At 35.0% G+C, this 22,332-nt stretch overlaps 1 protein-coding gene across 8 annotated transcripts in view; it reads left to right on the top strand.

The window, feature by feature from the left end:
• NOL4 (nucleolar protein 4) overlaps positions 1-22,332 on the top strand; it is a 456,396-nt gene that overhangs the window by 349,450 nt on the left and 84,614 nt on the right. For all 8 annotated transcript variants that reach the window (XM_021096221.1, XM_021096222.1, XM_021096224.1 and 5 more), the window contains one exon: positions 3,217-3,330. In XM_021096221.1, the coding sequence (XP_020951880.1) occupies positions 3,217-3,330 (114 nt within the window). The remainder of the gene's footprint in view (positions 1-3,216; positions 3,331-22,332) is intronic.

Below are 22,332 nucleotides of genomic sequence, written 5' to 3'. Positions count from 1 at the left end.
TGTCTATACATCTAAGCATTCTAATGAATTAGGTATCATTAATATTTACCTTAAAATTAGCTTAGGATGAACAATACTGGTTTCCCCTTGAAGGTATATATTTCATTATGTATTAAAGATAATCATAAATGCTTTGAAAAACACATATATATTGATTTAACTATAATATAGATTTTATTCATTCATTCTGCCCTATGAACTCGAATCAGATATTTTGACTGTAATACAGACACATAAAGGGCTATCTTTGGTCTGCTTATTTTTCAGTTGAACCAGCAGTTTGTATGTAAGAATTTTTTTCCTAAAATATTTTATATTATTAATAATAAATTATCTGAAAGTACTAAGTATGCAACATAATTAGGAGAGTGGAAGAAGTGAGAATTGGAAGCCATGAAACCTGGCTTCTCTGTCTAGCTCAGTTTGTCCTTAGGCAAAAAAGTTTCTTCAAACTCATAGAGAAGAATTTTGTACTGAATGATTTCTATGGCCATTTACAGTTATCAGATTATGATTCTACAATAAACTCAGACCAACTCTTCTTTCAAAATTATGCTGTTTTAACTTCTGGTCATATCTAAGCATATGTCTTTGAATCTACTCATTTTCCCCACTTAAAAGGAAAGAGTACATGATGGCTTTATCTTGAAGTTAATTTTTTCCCAAAATCTTGAAATAATTAGGTTATCCAATGACCTTAAAAAATATTTTAGCTCCACTCAACCAAGATATTATTCAAGTTTCTGAGACTACCAATTCAACTTATCTGGGAAAGGCACAAATCTTTCATTTTCTCCAAAAAGGAAAATCTATACATTATTAGGCACAAGCATATACTGTTCTAGTAAAGTCATTTCCCATTTTGTTTTTAAATATTAAAGAGTTTGAAAGGAAATGCTACCAACCTATTTTTATTTTATTTTATTTTTTCAATTATTTCCCCAATACAATTTTTTTTTCCTACTGTACAGAATGGTGACTCAGTTCAACCTATTTTAGTTAAAGAGATATTTTACCTGGTGTTCTCTTTTGTTCAGTAAACTTTTAGGCATTTAAGGAATGTATGTGTTTATTACTACAATTTAATCAGATTAATAAAGTTCCATAGCATTATATATTCCTAATTCTGATTAGAGATACCAGATAGAGAGAAAAATCAAAGGGAATGAAGAACAGAAATAGGTCTCTGGATTTCATGTGTCTATCAATAACTAGATCAAGAAAATGGAGGCTGCTGATATTTTACTTGGCTTCTGTTAATTCAGTCCCTAGAACCAGATGGAGTGTCTAATGATGTAATTTATAAAGATGTGAACTCTCACTTCTATGTGGATAATGCTAGCTACCATCAAATAGATGATTTTTATTTTTTCACAATGAGTGTTCTTATTCCCATTTTTCCTCTAACACTTTTATTCCAAACATAATTCAACTGAGAAAGACAACATTGTACTTCCAATTCCCATGGGGGTTGGATTATAAATTTGAGCCATGCTATGACCATCTTTTAATGAAACACTGGTTTTTGTAGCTTACTGTATTTCAGTTCTGAGCTAGACTATCTTATCCATACTCAGTCAGATACAGAATTAAATGAAGCAACCTGAGTTTTGAAATTATATATATATATATCTTTATATAATGGTTTTGTTTTTGTTTTTTTTTTTTAATGTTCACCCCATTCAACCCACCTCTTTCCCAGCACACTGTTCTGGCTTTGTAATTTCCTTCTTAAAATCTTTCCGGCTATCTCAGAAGCCTCTTTCTTTTCTTTGACCAAAAGTAGCATTCTAAACATCCCAATGCTTTACGGTCAAAGTGTCCATCACCTCAAAGGGTTAGCAGGTGGAGACTGTACCCTATACCTTTACTACCTTTTTGCCTCCAGAGGCTGCTTTGGAAGTGGAAGCATGGGAGCATAGGCTGCAGAAGTTGCTTCCTAGTTAAATAAAGTCAAAGCCTGGTCTCTTTCTGCACTAAACAAATTCCACTGAGGAGCTTATATTAAAACACTGTGGTCTGAATTTAGCTGTTTTAGAATATCGTTGGAGCTGGAAATGCTGTGGTTCAGTTTGCTAAAACACATCATACATCCCAGGGTTAGCAAAATGACTCAAGTCCAATAAAAACATACTCACGTTCGTTTAAAAAATAATTAAAAGATCTCTATTCATTTGGAGGCCTCTAATAAACATGTACGGCATCCATACACATTTTGGACTGAGGCTTTGAAAACTCTAAGATGGCATGCCATTATATGTGCTAGATTCCTAAAAGGCCTTTATTATGTAATTTCATATGTTGTTATCTGGTTTAATTTTTATGTTATTTCTTATCTATCATTTGCTTATCTTAATTAAAAAAGCTGTTCAGTATCATTAAGTACTTCATCTTCCAGTTTGATGATTTTGCATATAATTATGGGGAAAAATGGAAAACTTTTCTGATTATCACAAATGATATGGAAAATCACAAACAATTTGTAGTTAATTAGGAGCTGAGTTGGGGGGTTAATGAATTTCTATGTGGGCTACATAGAAGATGGATTTCCAACATGTACCTATTAGATTAACAATATTAACACATATTTTGTAAATAAAACAAAGCATGTAAGAACACACAGACATCTCACATCTAGAACACCGAATTTTTCTTATAGCAAAATTGTTCTAAGCCTGACTTTTTAGTTTGTTCTCAAGCAAAAGTAAGGTTTTAAAAAAAGATTTTACTCACATCAATTGTGTCACAACTTAGACTGTAAATATTCATAATACTTCATATTAATATTGCTAGACATAGTCTGAATGTCTGTCAGTTTTTCCAACTGTTTCAGCCCTGTCACTTGCTTTTGTTTTGTTTTGTTGTGCATTGTCATGTGTTCTAAGAGAATTAAAGGACTTGTTTTACTTACAAAACCCAGTCAGCAATTTTGCCACTGCCTCTTCAAACTCCAGCTTAATGGCCCAGACTAAACACTTGTGACAAAGGAACTACAGGAATGAACAAGGAATCTGTGTAGGAACTATAGCTTTAACCTCTAACTAGCTTTCATTATTCATCTTTGCAATTTCCATTTCCTCTTTCTATGGCAATCAGTTCAGTTGAAATTAAATGGATACTCTTGTACATCCTAGGAGATCTTCTGAGAATAGCATTGATCTGTTAATGATACTGTTAATAATCTTTCATGTTTTTTTCTCTCTCTTTTTTTTTTAGTCTCGACCTATTCCTTCCCACCTTACTTCAGCAGTTGCAGAGAGTATCTTGGCTTCCGCCTGTGAGAGTGAGAGTAGAAATGCCGCCAAGAGGATGCGTCTGGATAGACAGCAGGTACTGAGGCATCTTGGGGTCCCCAAGATCATAGCATGTACAGTTAAGTTAATCTCCTTTATGGAGAAGAGCAAATTCTCCAGAATAGATTTAAAGTCCACAAAGATATCATTTTTTTTTTTGTCTTTGTGATGTGAATTTAAACTTGAAAATGAATGGCCATGAGATCAGTGGGAATTCAATGACAAAAATTTTCTGAGATGAAAGATGTGCAATTGTAAAATTAATGAGTTATAATTCTGTATAGTACCCAATCTCAAGGCTCATGACTTATTTAAATAAGAGGCTCTAACTGATCATTTATAATAGTTTTGTAAATTTGCCTGAGCCTTATGATAGTGACCTGATTGTGGGTTTTTTTTTTTAAAGGAAAGTGAACCTCTCTCTGATTTCCTCTGGTCCACTGCTGAATGTCAATAGATTATGAAGGGAATGTGGAAAACTCAGCATAACTTTGAAAACCAGAAAGCTGTAAAATAGGGATATAAAACAGTGGGAATCTATGTCCTGGGCTTATTTTTTCATTAATAAATCAGTTACTATATAGCCATTAAGTACTATCTTTTTACACATCTTTTCTAAGGCCGTATATCCATGTCGTGTAGATGTATGTATTTTTTGGTGCATTGTTCACTGATGTTTCACCCAGTTGTTCTCATGGTTTATCTGCATCTATCTGTCTCCCCTTCTCATGTCTGGAATGTCTTCCTCTGTTTCCTTTTTCTCTTGAGCCCTCTCTCTTGATATCCATAATAAGGAACTAAAGTGTAACATCTAATTTTAAGTGCTGTACGTAGAGTATGCTGTATTCTGACTTTTAAGTTATTTTTACAACAAATGATATGGGTGCTTCATATTTCTCATTGAGTGAGGAGACTAAATTATCAGCCCAGTTTGGTTTTTCCTGTGAGCCAGTGCACTTCAAAGAAAATGGAATAAAAATTTTTTTCCACTCCAGGCTTAGCATATTTTAAAATGTTTTAGAATGGCTTTATTTTTAACAGTATGTGTTTATATTTAAAATAGCATGCACCAATAATTCTGAATAGTGCAAAAGTTGAAGTCTTTAGTTACATAAAAAGTATGATATTAGGCTCAGTTAACATAGATTTGAAATTGCTAATTTTTAATTTGTTAATCATTCTTTGCCAAACATATTTATTCACATATATATGTCCTCGGTTGAGAGTTTATCATTATTATATCTCTAAAATTTTTCTTGCTTAAATAAGTTATTGCCCAATGTACGATACCACCTAGCACAGTGATTAAGACTGCACATTCTGGCGTTAAATACAACTGATTTTGATTCTCAGCTCTACCCTTACTGTGACCTTTAGCAAACTATTCTAGTTCTCTGTGCCTCAGTTTGCTCATATGTAAAATAACAATAATAACTCTACTCATCTTACAGGGGATGTGTGAGACCCCTAAATGATAGATTTATGTTAGGTACTTAGCAATTTGCCTGACATGTGGTAAGCATAAAAAAATTCTAGAAAAGCCACTCTTATTAGTGCTCTAACTTTTCTGTCATTGCATTGGTATCAGTAAAACTATAAAGAAGCCTTAATTGTACTGTCTCAGATACAGGAGTTTTAAAGTCAGACTAAGTCCATTAGAGAAAAGATCAGTATTCTAGAAATGGAAATGGTAGAATTCTAGGGTTGAAACCAATGGTTCTTGACCCTACTCCACATATAAACTGTTTTATTTTTCCGTGTCCTCATGCATAGTGGTCATGTATTATTACAAGGCTCTGTCACTTGGGGATGGGGGATATCTAATATCATCCCACATTGGAATGTTCTTTCTAGGCCCTAAAATGCTTCACGGGGGTTAAGGACTTATAGGAGATATGGAAGAAATGATAGAAAACACATCTGTGATTTATTGGAAACCTGATAGGCACTTGGCAATTTTTTTTATAATGAAGTCTTCTCAACAACCTCATAAGGGCAGGTATCATTAGTCTCATTTATATATAAGGAAAACTGAGGCTCAGACAAGAGGGATGGTTTGTACAAGGTCTCTGGGCTTCACAGGCAAGTCAGGGTATATGTTTATATTACACGAGGCTGACACTGGTGATCCCGCCATGATCCTTTTCATGAATTATGTTCCCTGAGAGAAAATCCCTGTTCAGGAGGGACCTCCTTAAACAAATAATTGGCTCCTCTTCTCACAATGTTTTTGACAGTGCTGTTTTCTGTTGGAAGACTCTTCTGCTTGGTTCACAGAGATTCTTGCACTCTTCCACAACTAGCAAACCAGGTTTCCCCAGTAAGCAGCTCCTCCCAAGCAGGTCATTTTTATCTAGATTTGGGCTTAAAAAAGATTACAAACCCCCCAAAGTGCTTCCCTTCATCTGGGGAATGGGTTGTGTACTGTGAACACCAGTGTAGTGTCTGTTTAGTATTTTTGAATATATCAAACCTAGACATTGAAAAATATCTAAACTGTTTCTTCTTACTATGAATTCTATAGATTTCACTTGGTGTATAGCACAAAGGCTTCTACCAAGTGATTTTGCACTTTTCACCAAATGCTCGAGATGGGGTGGGGGGGAGTTCTCCTAATTGAATCTAAACACTCTTTGCCTAAGTGGAGAGAACCAGAGTTCTTCTGGGTGCTGGCAATGTCATCATCCTTTTCCTGGCATATTCTTAAGCCAGCTCATAATTCTGAGAATCTTCCAGTGACTCAAAAAGTTTTCATTGTGCCCCTGCTTTTGTGTGGGTGCATGAAAGTTCAAAAACTGGACAATGAAAATCTAGATTCTGTTCAGCCACACGTCTGGCTACTTGCTGCTCCTGGTTCGCTGCGTGGAGCATGGTAATTATATGTGTCCTTCAGAGTTTGTGAAACTTGATGAATTAATTGGGTTTTATAAAGGTCTTTGAGCTATGAACATGAAAGGTATTATGGATGTGTTAAATACTCTATTTCGTATATCCACCTGCACCAGGATCCAGATGAGGCAGCCTCAGCCCTGAAGCAAGCCAGTGGCAAGGGCAGGAGTCTACTGCCTCATCAGGAATCAGAGGGCACAGAGCTGAGTTCAATCCCCAATGCATTTTAGAATATATTCAGCATTTCTTTTCTTTTAACATGAGAATCTGGAATTTTTATACTACCTCAGAGATTCTTTCTCACTTTGGCAATTCAAAGAGATGGGCAAAGTCAGACTTCACATTCATAATTCTGTGATACAGTTCATATTCAAAGATTGTTTTTTTCTCCATCTTCATTATTTAGATATTATTTCATTACTATTTCCTTAAAAACAAATAAATCTCATTATTTTGAGTTACTATTCATCTCACCAGAGACAGAGGCAGAAAGTGAAAGAGATTAGACTAGCACTTGCTGGTGATTTATCTTCCACAGGTAAGTATTTGTTGCTGTTTTTGAGGAAAGGCATGTATTGTATTCCTAGGATTTTTGAAGTTTCTGATTAATGTTAGGGTTCCTTTGGGTTCTTTTCTCTATTCAGTTCTTCAAGTTAAATTAGCTTGTAGTGTTATGGAAAGGGTCACATAAAACCAGTGGTCAAGGGCTCTCTCAGAAGATCCAGGACTCAGGAAGGACAATGCAGCATAAATGCGGGGTGACAGGTTTTTTCCAGTGACTGGGACAGATGGGAAATCCATGGTAGGCTGTGATATGACACCTCTGACTCCACTGAAAAGAGCACCATGGGGGTGGGGGGGAAGTGGCATGTTAGTTGTTTGCAACATACTAAAAGGTGAGAAAACAGGAAGGAAAATACTGAAACCTGATGGATCTCTAAGTTAAAAAAGAAAATCACTGTGAGCAAACCAGCAGGAAACCTTTAGCCCAAGACCTAAAAGAATTTAGTAAGCCCATAGTTCCTGTTACTGTTTTCGATAGCACTAGTGAATTTGCTGCCACCTGTCTGTCTTCATGATTTTTTTTCCTTTGTTCTGTTAGGGTACTAATGAGTGTGCATATTTCTAAAAGAAACATAATCATAGGTGTAAAGGTTGAAAATATGGCTACATAAGCATGGTGACAATTGTAATACAGAATTTGATCTTGTCATATATGTATTTGAAAACTATCTAAAATGTCACAGTCAAGACAGTTTTTGAGACAGGCAGCTCTTTTCTTTCAGATTTCCTTCTGTATTTGTATGTCCTTTTGGTGAAATTTATAATCTTTTTTGTTTTTATTTTTAGGGCTGCACCTGCAGCATATGGAAGTTCCCAGGCTAGGGGTCAAATCAGAGCTACAGCTGCTAGCCTACACCACAGCCACAGCAACGTGGGATCCGAGCCATGTCTGTGACCTATACCACAGCTCACAGCAATGCTGTATCCTTAACCCACTGAGCAAGGCCAGGGATTGAACCTGCATCCTCATGGATCCTAGTTGGATTTGTTTCTGCCGCAACACAATAGGAACTCCAAACTTTCATAAATATATAACTGAAAGACATAGTTTTCAATAGGATTTTATGTTTAAAATGCAACATTGTGATAGTAACTGAGTTATGGCTCCAAACTCATTTCTGTGGCTTTAAGCCTGCATCCCTCTACCTCTTCTCTCAACTACCTTCAGCTTTTATTCTACATCTAGCTTCAGTCTAGAAAATTTTGGAGGGAAAGAAAAAAAAAAAAAAAACTAGGCCTTTGAGTGTCCCAATGTGTTTCAGCATGGCCCTTTTATCCAAAAGAGAAATTATACTATGTAAGAGAAGCAAAGTAATACCTACAGTAGTTCCTGGAATGTATTATATATCTTCTATAATACATATACTTTTAAGCAATTGAGACAGAATATACTTCTTAAGTCATCTAACTGTAATGGGCCTTATTTTCCTCATTCATAATCATATTATAACAGCGACAACAGCAGAAATATTTATGGATGTAGCACTGTGTCATGGGGGTTGCAAGCCTATTTTCTTGTAACTGTCATGGCTTTTAATGAAGCAGAGAAACTGAGGCTTTGGGCTTTTAAGTCACAGCTGCTCAGGATGGAGCGCCACCTGGATCCAATCCTTGTACTTTTAAAAAACCATGCTTATAATAACATTTAAAAATAAAGTCTTTTCAGACAACAGGTTTATTTTAGATAATGTAGGAAGTATAGAAATGTATAAAGAAGAAATACAATGTACTAGTTGGTCTACCATTTGGTTTCAGAGTATAATTTTTTCTACTCCTTTTTCTATACAAAACTTGCTGCTTTAAAAAGAAAAATAAGGAGTTCCCATTGTGGCTCAGCAGTAATGAACCTGACTACTATCCATGAGGATGTGAGTTTGATCCCTGGCCTTTCTCAGTGGATTAAGCATCCAGCATTGCCATGAGCTGTGGTGTTGGTTGCAGATGTGGCTCAGATCCTGTATTGCTGTGGCTGTGGCTGCAGCTCCAATTCCACCCCTAGCCCGGAAACTTCTATATGCCGCATATGCAACCACCCCCCCCAAAAGGAAACGGTATCATTTTGTATCCTTCCATTTAGCATAATGTTATGGATATTTACTGTATCCCTATGTATGCTTATAGATTATTTTTACAAAGCACTTAATATCCTGTCATGTAGTGTTTTCTAAAAATTAAGTGTTGATTTTATTTTTTTCTACCATAATTTGTCTGTAGAATGATACCTTGCCAGTTATTTCTTTAGGATAAATTATAAGAATTGGGTCAAAAACCAGTAAGGTTTTAAAAGCTCATTATACATATAAGGTCCATGCCCTTAATTTATACATTATTCCTAAAAAAAAATAAGGAATTACTGTTTGTTTTATAAACATATGCCTATTAAAATATTGCTTTAACTTCCAGGAATTTTTGATTCTTAACCATTGGTTCCTAAACCTCTCGAAAATAGCATTTCTTTTTTATAATAAACACCTCAAAATGCCCCACTTTTAGGTCCCAAAATGCAATTTGTGGTTAATATAAATTATCTATGCTCACAATTTAAATATGTATGTATAATGCCTTGATTTTAATGTAAGTATTACTTTTTTATTTAACACATAATATAGAATCAAATAACATGTGCTTTGATGTGGAAATGTGGGGATTGCACATCACTAGAAGATAAAATGAAGTCACCAGCTGCTTATCCCTGACCCTCAGATCAGTGAGGAAGCAACAGCTGTGACTGTCCTCTATACATTTGTATTGTGGTAGCTCACAGCATTTGGTGACACAAACCTTCCAAATGGTGAAAAACTGTAGGTAAAATTCCAAACAAAACATAGCACAATAGTGCCTTGATTTACATGGTAGTGTATTCCTGAGACAATTTGACATATATATATATATATATATATATATATATGTTTTATTGAAATATAGTTGATTTACAATGTTGTGTTAGTTTCTGCTGTGCAGTAAAGTGATTCAGTTATACATATGCACATATCCATTCCCATATAGGTTATCAGAGAATTTTGAGTAGATTTCCTTTTGCTGTATATTAGGTCCTGGTTGACCATCCATTCCATATACCATAGCATGCATATGTGAAGTTAAAAGCCTTTTCATAGAGAAAGACCTAGATGGATTCACTTGTGAATTCTACCAGTCCTTTAAAACAGAAATACTGCTACTGAGCCAAACTTGGGTCTGCTCACCCACATTTAAAAAAGCCAATCTACTGACTATGGGTTATGGTGATGGAATTGCTAGCTTATATGTAGTTCTATGTTTAGTTTTTTGAAGAATCTCCATACTGTTTCCCATAGTGACTACACCAATTTACATTCCCACCAACAGTGTAGAAGGAGTTCCTTCTCCTCTACATCCTCAGTAACACTTGTTATTTTGTATCCCTTTTGATGATAGCCATTCTGACAGGTGAGGTGGTATCTCATTGTTGTTTTGATTTTCATTTCTCTTATAATTAGTGATGTTGAGCATCTTTTCATGTGCCTGTTGGCCATTTTCATGTCTTCTTTGGAAAAATATCTACTCAGGTCCTTGGCTTGTTTTTTTTAATCAGGTTGTTTGGGAGTTTTAGATATTGAGTTGTATGAGCTATCTATATATTTTGGGTATTAACCCCTTATCAATCATATCATTCGCAAATATTTTCTCCCATGCCATAGGCTGTCTTTTCATTTTGTCAATGATTTCCATTGCTGTGTAAAACTTTTAAGTTTAATTAGGTCCCATTGTTTATTTCTATTTTAATATCTTTTGTCTTAGAAGACAGATCCAAAAAATACTGCTGTGATTTATATCAAAGAGTGTTATGCCTATGTTCTCTTCTAAGAGATTTATGGTTTTATTGACATATATTTTAAAGCATGCACAAAAACTTTGTGTTCATACCCAAAATGAAATTAAACTTTAAGCTCAGGTTTTTACCTTAAAACTATCCAGTGGAACTTTTTAAAATTCACAGGGAAACAGGGATAATTCTTAGTTGATTGAGACCACCTGAAACATGACACAGCTTCCGTTTAAGCTGATCCCCCACCCACTTCATGCCTGCGTGTCCTGATATATATTTTCTAAATGTCCCCTAGGAGTGGTAATACTCTCTTTAAAAAGTACTGCTATGGACAGACTAGTCTAGTATTTAAATGTAGGAATGAGAATCATAGGTTCTGACATCTATTGCTTGATAGTGAACTTGTAACTCAGTTACTCCCACTTTGAAGAGACTGGCTTTGGGGTTCAAAGCCCACAGTATTCCTTAGACTTTATACTCATTATGTCAAATGAATTCTCCCACCATTCTTCTTTCTACTTTCTGTTTACATTTTGTTTTTAAATTTGCCAGAGCCTAAAAGTAAAAATTGCATAGTATAAGATAAAAATAACCAGGCCCTTTGGTATAATTTTATTTCTTTGCAAGGACGAAGCAATTAAGTGTCAATGACCATAGCAGTTATGCCTCAGTCAAAAAACGAAGCCACAAATGATTTCTAATTCCCATTTTATTCTTAAACTGTAATTCCATTTTGTATTCATCATTCCCCTCTTTTAAATATCTCCTGAGATTACAGTTACATCCTTTTCTAATTTAGAAGTCACCATCAATTAAATTACCATGTTATAAATGACAATAGGGACCCCATAGCATCCAACAGTTAGGTACAAATATAAGGCCGCAAAAGGACAAAGCTCAGTAATCTTTAGAAATGCATGTCATCAGTTTCCATCATTTATATATACTATTTGTACATTCACCGTTAGAGTGTGACTAGGTGTACACTGAACCATCTACTCATTTGCGTGGTCTCTAAAACACCTGGCAGCCTTTAGTAAGTAATCACATTCAAAGAAAGGTTTTTCATATATGGGAAATAGCTAGCACAAGTGGACCTTAAATTCATGGATGGACAAATTAGTAAACCAATCCAGAGAGACTGAAATACATTCTCACTACTGCAAACCTACCATCATACCTCTGTTAACCAGAATAGACTCTGGGAATGGTTATAATCACATTTTTAAAGAATAAAAATGGGAAATATTGGAGTTACCTGGTTGCTCAGTGGGTTAAGAATCCAGCATTGTCACAGCTGTATCATGGATTCAGTCCCTGGGCCCAGAACTTCCACATGCCATGGGTGCAGCCAAAGAAAAAGGGAAATATTATACCCTTTCCATTATATTTTTGTAAACATACAGAAATTTTGCAAATATAAAACTAAGGAGTAGTAAATTTTAAAAGTAAAACTAAGGAAAACCAAATTAAAATATTTTACATACGTATAAAATATCACTTGTGGATAATTACAATGAGTATTTACTATTCATAATTTAAAAATTTGCATTCACTGTGCACATTATATAACATTTCAGAAATGTGGTTAAATAGTTTTACTGTAATTTTTATTTACTCTATAGGAAAGAATTTTTTTTTAACCACAGTCAAATATTTTCTATTTTATTTCCTTTTATTTTTTCTTTATTTTCCCACTGTACAGAAAGGGGATCAAGTTATCCTTACATGTATACATTACAATTACATTTTTTTCCCCACCCTTTCTTCTGTTGCAACATGAGTATCTAGACAAAGTTCTCAATGCTATTCAGCAGGATCTCCTTAGAATAGATTTACAAGTTGTGTCTGATAACCCCAAGCTCCCGATCCTTCCCACTCCCTCCCCCTCCCATCAGGCAGCCACAAGTCTCTTCTCCAAGTCCATGATTTTCTTTTCTGAGGAGATGTTCATTTGTGCTGGATATTAGATTCCAGTTATAAGTGATATCATATGGTATTTGTCTTTGTCTTTCTGGCTCATTTCATTCAGTATGAGATTCTCTAGTTCCATCCATGTTGCTGCAAATGGCATTATGTCATTCTTTTTCATGGCTGAGTAGTATTCCATTGTGTATATATACCACCTCTTCCAAATCCAATCATCTGTCGATGGACATTTGGGTTGTTTCCATGTCCTGGCTATTGTGAATAGTGCTGCAATGAACATGCAGGTGCATGTGTCTTTTCTAAGTAGAGTTTTGTCCGGATATATGCCCAAGAGTGGGATTGTGGGGTCATATGGAAGTTCTATGTATAGATTTCTAAGGTATCTCCAAACTGTTCTCCATAGTGGCTGTACCAGTTTACATTCCCACCAAAGTGCAGGAGGGTTCCCTTTTCTCCACAACCCCTCCAGCACTTGTTATTTGTGGATTTATTAATGATGGCCATTTTGAAAGAATTTTTGACCTGCATTCTGTTGATATTATATGAATAAGATAATTGCTTTATGAATCTGTATCCTTTCAGCATTAACTTAATAATGTGGCTGGACTTCAGACATCTATTATTTCCAACTTGAGTTCTTTCAAGATAACTTTTTAATGACAAAAGTTTTAAATTTTTATTTTTTCCAAGGTTTTTGAACTACTCTAGGTAGTGTCTTAAATAGTTCATGTATCTTTGTCAGCAGAAAATAGGATTAATAGGAGAAAATTACTGCTAAATAGCCCTAAAATAGTTTATTTAGCAAATATTCATTATATGGAAAACATTTTGCTTGGTACAGAGAATACAAAACAGGGATGGAGAAACTTTCCTAAAGATTTACCTGTTACTTGCTACTGAGCAGGTATTTTTTTTTTCTCTTTGCAGATGGATGAAATATAATATCTATCCTCTAGAAACTCACATTATATTAAAGATAAGTGAAATTAGCATGATCAGTGAAATTTTAAGAGTGTGATTAGAATGTTTTGAGAGTCAAGGAAAAGTGTTCCTAATTCTGCCTGTGGAATCCAGGAGGGCTTCCCAGCGGAGGCACTATTTGAGACACTACCTAGAGTTTGTCTGTTTGAGACAGACCTTTAAAAATGCAGGAGATTTTAAGAGACAAAAAAAGTTAGCAGGTGATATTCCAGACACATGGAGCCCTTCTGAATATAAAGTTTCCTCAGTATTAAAAACAGTAATCTCTTGTACGGGAAACCTGAGCTTCTTTGGGAAGAAATAAAAGGAGAGGGGATTGGAAGCGAAGGTTTAAGCTAGACTGGGGGCATTTCATGCACTTTGTTAAATTATTAACTTGGAGTACATGACAGAGATGAGTGGGAGGAAGAGTGACACGTCCAATTTTTAGGAAGCTTCAGAATTTAAAGGATAATGAAGTGTGGGTGTACTAAGGGCAAAGGTGAGGTTTCAATTCAGCAAGAATTACTTTTTCTACCATCTACATTTTAGATTTGCTATTTAAATGCGACAATATTTAAATCTGAACTCATGCCAAAAAGTAATTATGAAGATTAATCTACCACAGGGTATTTCTAAGCTAAAAATGAGTGATTTGGGAATACATACTCTTCACGGCTACAGTGTTAGCTCAGCTAATGAGGAATCAAAGTTTAATGTCCTCCTATAGTTTCAACTTGGGTAAATATATACAAAGATTTTTGTTCTTTCTATCATAAATATTTTTCATCCTTTTTCTCTTTTTATGATGTCTCAAACTGACATTATGGTTTCCCTCAAACAATGACTTTTTTATCTTTTTTTAAAAAATTGAGAGTAAGGCTACTTCTGTATAAAATGTTTCCCTATCATGTGTATTTTTCTTATCATGATATATCAATTTATATCTGAATAGTGATGTACAGTGCATGATTCTCTTGGACTCTCAATAGTACTATGAAGTATGACAGATGGGTTCCCCTTTTTATGGATGGGGAATCTGAAATCTGAGAAACTTTCTTTTGGGTGGCATCTATGGGGTTTGTGTGGGGGACAATGGGAACTGCCTCATTTTTTATTTTTTGGTCTTCCTGTTACTCTGTTCTCCTATCTTGTTTTCTAGCTTCATTGAGAATTCTCTCACATTTGTATAGAAATGACTTTTTTTAAAAAATTTTAGGTACATCTTTGGCTTAGGATGTTATTAATTTCAAGTGAATAAACGTCAGGATATGAGTAGGTGGTTTGAATTCAGAGAGAGAAATTCAACATACTATGTTGATACACTTGTCAGTGCCAAAGTCAGAGGAACATATGGTTTACTGAGTTCTCCATGAAGATAGCACTTTTGTTAATATTATTTATTTCAAAACCAGTTATTTTAGGGTTAGCAGATAAATGAAGAGTCTGACATATTTGGTTTATGCCAAATGTATTCATTTTTATAGTTTATTTCTCATAATTTGTTCATTCTTTGTCCTGTCTTTTCTCTTTAATCTAACCACTTCAGAAAACTATTAGAGACTCTAAAACAGTAATTTTATGTGTTTTGGGGACATTTAGTCATAGCCACAAATTTATTATGAAATTTGATAATATCATAGCTTGACAAATATATCCTAAAGAGTTTGACATGACTCAGGTGACCTCAAGAAATACACATTGTTATTCAGCACTTTGGGAAAGGAGGATTTCTGCAGAGCTGGATATTGTAGGTAGCTGTCAATTAGCCTTTGTTACAAATGATTTTACTTTCATATTTAGTGGAAATATTTCTAAATTATCAAAGCATCTTTATTTCATGAAAGACTTCGGAGCATAACTTTTAAAGATGGATTTAGTTATTAATCTTTCCTAAGAATCATGTGGTGCTGACATTAGTGCCTTAGCTACAGTCACAGGTACTGCAGGAACAAGAGTTTGTCCTAGAGAAAACTCTCTGAAGCAGATCAACTTGCTTTATTGACAATTTACCTCTTTCTCATAATGATAAAGGGAACCTGGCTTTCTAATAGGCTTGGCAGCAAAGTTGATCTTTATCTATTAACTTTGCTGAAATGGATCAGTCTCTCATGTAATCTCTCAACCTCTGAAGAAGCCCCATCTCTCCTAAGTTATCAGTGTTCTTTGCCTTGTCAACAATTTTTGTTTGTTTTCCTTTCAGTCATGCAATGGCTTCTTTTTTTTTAATGATTTTTGTTTTTGCAATTATAATTGGTTTACAGTGTTCTGTCAGTTTTCCACTATATAGCAGTGACCCAGTCACACACACATATATATATATACACATTCTTTTTCACACATTATCCTCCATCCTGCTCCATCACAAGTGACTAGATAGAGTTCCCAATGCTATACATTAGAATCTCATTGCTTATCCATTCCAAATGCAATAGTTTGCATCTATTAAGCCCAAACTCCAAGTCCAATCCACTCCCTCCCCACCCTCTTGGCAACCATGAGTCTGATCTCCAAGTCCATGAGCCTCTTTTTTGTGGAAGGTTCATTTGTGCATATATTAGATTCTAGATTTTTTATAACATGTGATATTTGTCTTTCTCTTTCTGACTTATTTCACTTAGTGTGAGAATCTCTAGTTCCATCCATGTTGCTGCAAATGGTATTATTTTGTTCTTTATTATGGCTGAGTAGTATTCCATTGTGTGTATATACCACATCTTCTTAATCCATCCATCTCTCCATGGACATTTAGGTCATTTCCATGTCTTGGCTACTGTGAATAGTGCTGCAATGAACATACAGGTGCATGTATCTTTTTCAAGGAAAGTTTTGTCCAGATATATGCCCAAGAGTGGGATTTTTGGATTATGTGGTAGTTCTATATTTAGTTTTCTGAGGTACCTCCATTCTGTTTTCCATAGCGGTTGTACCAATTTACATTCCTGCCAACAGTGTAGGAGGGTGCCTTTTCTCCACAACTTCTCCAGCATTTGTTATATGTTGACTTGTTAATAATGGCCATTCTGACAGGTGTGAATTGGTGTCTCACTGAAGTTTTGATTTGCATTTCTTTAATATTTAGTGATGTTGAGCATTTTTTCATATGCCTCTTGGCTATCTGTATATCTTCTTTGAAGAAATGTCTATTCAGGTCTTTTGCCCATTTTTCAGTTGTGTTGTTGGTTTTTTGGCTGTTGAGTTGTATAAGTTGTCTGTATATCTTAGAGATTAATCCCTTGTCAGTTGCATTGTTTGAAAATATTTTCCCCCATTCCATAGGTTGTATTTTTGTTCTTTTTTATGGTTTCCTTTGCTGTGCAAAGGCTTGTCAGTTTGATTAGGTCCCATTGATTTATTTTTGCTTTTATTTCTATTGCCTTGGGAGGTGATGGCTTCTCAATGTCTACAGGATTGTTTGTATTTGTTCTTATTTACACCCTGTTGAAGGAATGTAAAGAAGACTACCTCTTTTAAGAGTTCACACAAAGCTATTTTGTAAGAGCTCTTACCTGTACTCATTCATCAAGAGGAAGGTGATGCTTATATAGATGAAATACCAAGTCACATTTATTTTTAAGCTCCTTTGAATGTTTTTTCTTGAACACAAAAACAAGATCAAAATAGTGTTTTCAATGAAACAATTCAGTTGAAAGTATCCCTTCATTAAGATCAAACTTCTCATTAAATCATTCCTCTGGGTAACATTCTGTGTTCTTATTTTTCTTGGTTTTGTTTCCAGTTCCGTTATTTAAGAAAACATATCAGTGCATTCTTGTGCTGATATTCAAGATCACTCAGGGAATTCCCAGTGCATGGTTGGAACCATCACTTTTTTCATCCCTGAGGTTTGAGACTAGCCTCCTCTTCCCAAATCCTCTGTGAAAATCCTAGTGAGATTTAATAGAAGTCATGGTTCTGAGTTCTAGAAAAAGGGCAAAGAGCAAAAGTACAAAAAGAGGCCATACTTGAAATTGTAAACTTAAATAATGAAATAGGTAGATGTAAATGAAGGGTTTATCTGAATCCCATAGGCATTACGAGTTCCATCAATAAATAACAATTTTTTTTTTTTTTACTGTATGCCAGTTTCTTTCCTATTGGTTATTTATTTTTGCTACATGATTGCTTTCAGGTGAAGGGACCTGAGATGTTTAGAAGAAGAATGTAGCCTTTGATTCAGGCCTTTGGAAAATAAAGTGGAAACTCTGAAGCAGCACAAATACATATATGGGCATATACACAAAGTTGCTAGGGGATTGCTAATACCTACACAGGTTTTCAAAAGAAGAGCCTATTTTTCAAATTATTAAAGTATAATTTTTGCTGTGGGACATACTAGACTCATTTAAAAAAAAATAGGACTACAGAGAATCTTATAGACCATTTAGTTTAATAAGTTTATTTCATATAATTTTTTTTTTTACTTTAGATTTTCCTTCCTTTTTTTTTTCCCTTCCTTCTTGCTTGCTTTCTTTGGTGATTTTTTTCATATTTCACTAGAAACGGAATTTCTCTTTTTTTTTTTTTCTCTTTTGGTCTTTTCTAGGGCCACGCTTGTGGCATAAGGAGGTTCCCAGGCTAGGGGTCTAATCGGAGCTGTAGCCACCGGCCTACACCAGAGCCACAGCAACACAGGATCCAAGCCATGTCTGCACCCTACACCATAGCTCATGGAAACCCCAGATCCTTAACCTGCTGAGTGAGGCCAAGGATCGAACCCACAACCTCATGGTTCCTAGTCAGATTCATTAATCACTGAGCCATGATGGGAACTGCCAAAACAGAATTTCTCTTTAAAAAAAGAAGGAAAAAAGACCAATATGGTACAAAGAATTTAGCTCCCTTTTGATTTCAGGGTAATGTTGTGAGTAATGAAAATCAGAATGCTTCATAAATTCCAGATCTTAAGGCCATCCTATGTTGATATAGCATGCAAGGATTTGAATACTGTTTTGGTTGCAGGACTCAGAGGATCACATTAATTTAATTCAGTTGCATTTTTCTATCCTTTATTATTGTCTATGAAGTAAGTTTGAAAAGTTCAATGAAGCTCTCAAGCTCCATATGTCTCTGTGAGTGTGAGGAAAACTTCTCCAGGGAACTGCTCAGTTATCTGTGTATCTTTAATTTTTTATGTGAGATCCTGCATTTGAGGTCATTTTGAAAAATAAAGAAATCTGTCTGGTTTTTTTTATGTTAAATGAACTTTCTGAACTACCATGCATTTGATACTTCATATTCTAAGAACAAAAGTAATTGAAACCATTTCAGATACCTGGATTCGGTTTTAAATGCTAAGTTCTTCACCATTCAAAGTGTCATCTCAACTATATTTGGGAAATAAATCAAGGCATGTTTGGGAAACACATCACGTATAGTTATACTAATGTTTGTATGTTTTCTCCTACTTTAATTTGCATGCACATAAATTTTCTCATTTTCCCCCCAAAACTTGGTGAGGTACACATCATTACTATTTTTATTCATGGCTAAAAATTACATAGATAGAAAATGCAGTGCTTCACTGTTGCTCCTGTTTTCTTTTTATATAAAGGACATTTGGGGGACTTAGGAGTACCTGAATGTTGAGCAGAATTTTTTTTTTTTTTTGTCTTTTTGCCTTTTCTTGGGCTGCTCCTGTGGCATATGGAGGTTCCCAGGCTAAGGGTCGAATCAGAGCTGTAGCCACCAGCCTACACCAGAGCCACAGCATCGCGGGATCCAAGCCGCATCTGTGACTCACACCACAGTTCACTTCCACTCCAGATCCTTAACCCACTGAGCAAGGGCAGGGATCGAACCCGGAACCTCATGGTTCCCAGTCGGATTCATTAACCACTGCATCACGACGGAAACTCTGAGCAGAATTTTTAATGCTCTGAGCACACCCTCTTTCCACCAGTATGTCTTTGCCCAGGTAGTTTGCTAATGCTAGTTTCACTCCTATACACCCATCGCAAAGCACACCTACCTTAAGTGCCTCCTGAATCCAAGCTCAGCCCACAAAGTTAAGGCCCTGTCCTAGTTCTCTATGTAGCAAAGACTATGAGCACAACATATTTTAGGGCTTGATGATATACCCAGTTAACAGGGTAATGGCCTCTAGGTTCTTTTGGAATACTGACTCTAAACTTTTGTGTCACTCTGTGGGATTAAAACAGCTTTGGTTTTCACACTTTGAGCCCCCAAGATATCTAGTTATATACTGGGATGATGGGTAAGCACTGAACAAATATCCATTCATTGATGTAGCATGGCAAAAAGTTTAGTTTTAGGGAAGGAAAGAATCTTTTAATGAGGTGTCTGCCAACACAATAGGAATGCTTAAACCTGAGAATGATAATATGTGGCTAAATATTATCAATATTAGCAATCATTGGAATTAATACTTCATTTTAACATGTTATCATGACAGCTTAATAAACAGTTTTGGCATGAAGTGGGGAAAATCACAAATACAATATGATAGGAAGGAAGGGTATAGGCTGGGGAAAGGATAAAAAATGTCTCAACATTTAGTTCTTTGGGCACTATTGCTTTTCAGTGTTCAGTAGGAAAAGAAGGCAGCTATTAGGTTTCTGACAAAGCAATTAGAGTGAGACACAAATGCTGGGAGCTGACCTGACATTTGCCCTTGGGTAGTTGTCATAGCAGCAAGCTGAATAGAGCAGCTGAAAACAAGTGCTAGTGCAGGGCAGGTTGGGAGGAAGTTCCACCCTAAATGCAGCACATTTGAACATTAATGTATACAAGTATGAATATTAATTGTTCCTTAGTGGTGACCATCTCTCTCCTTTCCTTGGCACTCATCTAATTTTAAGTACTCATTTCATAAGAAGTCCTTGTTTAATGGCAATGACTGCAGTTAGAGGCTTTGCAGTGATGTATCTAGGGTATTGTTCCTTGGGGAGAAGTTATTTTAAACAGCATTGCTAACAAAAGAAAGATTCAAATGCTGTAATCTGGATGTAGATTTTTGTAAGCTATGTATGCTGTGTCTTTAGGCATCAAATAAATAATTTTGTCCTTACTCTTTGCTTATTCCTAAATATATGCATGCCCCTTTAGATCTGTGTTTTATATACAAAAGATAGCTAGTTAAGGTTATCTATAACAAGATGTGTGTATAGGTAAATACATTATGTCCACATAAAAGAGAGGACAATATGTTTTAAAAGGCTTTGGGGATTGTTACAAGGGCACTCATTTGAATTTTTAAAATGTTGCCTTTGGTTTAGTAGGCTAAATTTGGTATAATGTGGATGTATTCTCCCAAAACTGAGGTTGTAAAAGCAACATTAAATTATATATCATTATGTAGTCATATTCTATAAACAATTATAATTCATGCATGCATAATTTCTAAACATTCAGATAAACTGTTAAATGCATAAATTTTTAGCAAAAATATGATTTCTATTCCAAGATTAATAAAATATGTGACAATATTCTGCCTAAAACAAACAAAAAAAGAACAAAAATCCTAATACTATAAATGATCAGCAGAGAATCTGTATATAATCAGCAGAGAATCATGACCTTAAAGAATTTCTAAATATTTTCTAAATCATGACTTTACAGAATTAAGGAATAAGTATTAGGAAGACTTTTTAAAAGTTTAGGACCCACATCCAAGTAGGTGTATTATTTCTCTTTCTCAATAAATATGTATTTCCACCTTTAGGAGAAGTTGAAAAATTACATTTTTTCATTCAATATTTTTGAGCTGATTAAAATATAAATAATGCTGCTGACAAAGGAAAAATAGAAGTATAATCTTAATAGTGATAATTTATTTTTGCTTAAAGCTTGTGGAAGATTGAGATATTGACTCTATAGTAATTTCAGACCAGCATTTCAGAAATTACAAAAGGATACATAAATAATAATCTGAATACATGGTAAACCTAATTTAACATTTTGAGTCAAAGTTGAATTTTGTATCTGTTATGAATCAGGTTTGAAATTGTGGAGTTTTCCAAAAAGCTTGGAAGCACAATGTGTTTAGACACAAGAGAATGTAAACATTGAAATATAATGTACTCTAATGACATTACCTTTAAGAATGTATGTTAAAACATAAAATATATTAACCTCAATGTCGCAAAAATTGAAGATATATACTATCTAATCTAAATTCATATATTATATATGAAGAGAGGTGCTCGTCATGGTATTCCCCTGGGAAGAAATTAAGGAACATTTATCTACTGTCTACTGTCTCTATGTTGCAATATTCTGCTGAAAAGAATGGCTATTATATAGGAAAATATCTGAGGACAAATTTAGAGATGAGAGATCTTTTTTGCTTTTTCTCTCAGAGATAACTAGAATTAGGAATGTTCTAGTTATTTCTTTCATTCAGTAATCAAACACAAGATCAAAAATCTTTATTTTTCATTTTAAGTTTAGAAGTGGCCCAGGAGAGCGTGATCTAGCATTCGGTGACATTGAAAGCAACTGAAGGAGAGCAGTGCCAAGAGTTAGGAGTTCTAACACATAGAAATCTCCTACGTGAAAGCATTGAAAAGGTTAATCAAAAATGGTTTAATCAAAAGGAAATGTATAAGCTTAGGTAAGAAGAAATTCTAGTGGTAGGACCAGCTATACATGTGGTTTATTGTCCTGTAGATAAATAGGATCTCTCTCAGAGATCTCTTGGTTCTGTAGCATTTTTGTTGCTTCTGTTCTTAAACAGGTTCTCCTTCATGGTGGCAGCAGCTCCAGTTTTCCATATTCCCCTTTGAATGTTTCAGGTTCACATTCAAACCTGAAGCAACTGCTGAGGCCAGGAGAACAGAATATTCGTAGGTTGCGTGATCAGTTTTGGATTCATGGGTGTAGTCGGCTATGCACAGCACATAGAATGAGAGTGGGAAAGAAAAATCAGAT

The sequence above is a fragment of the Sus scrofa genome, chromosome 6 (genome assembly GCF_000003025.6).
Source record: "Sus scrofa isolate TJ Tabasco breed Duroc chromosome 6, Sscrofa11.1, whole genome shotgun sequence".
NCBI lineage: Eukaryota > Metazoa > Chordata > Mammalia > Artiodactyla > Suidae > Sus > Sus scrofa.
Note: the sequence above shows the minus strand (reverse complement) of the source record. Positions and strands in the feature narration are given on the sequence as shown.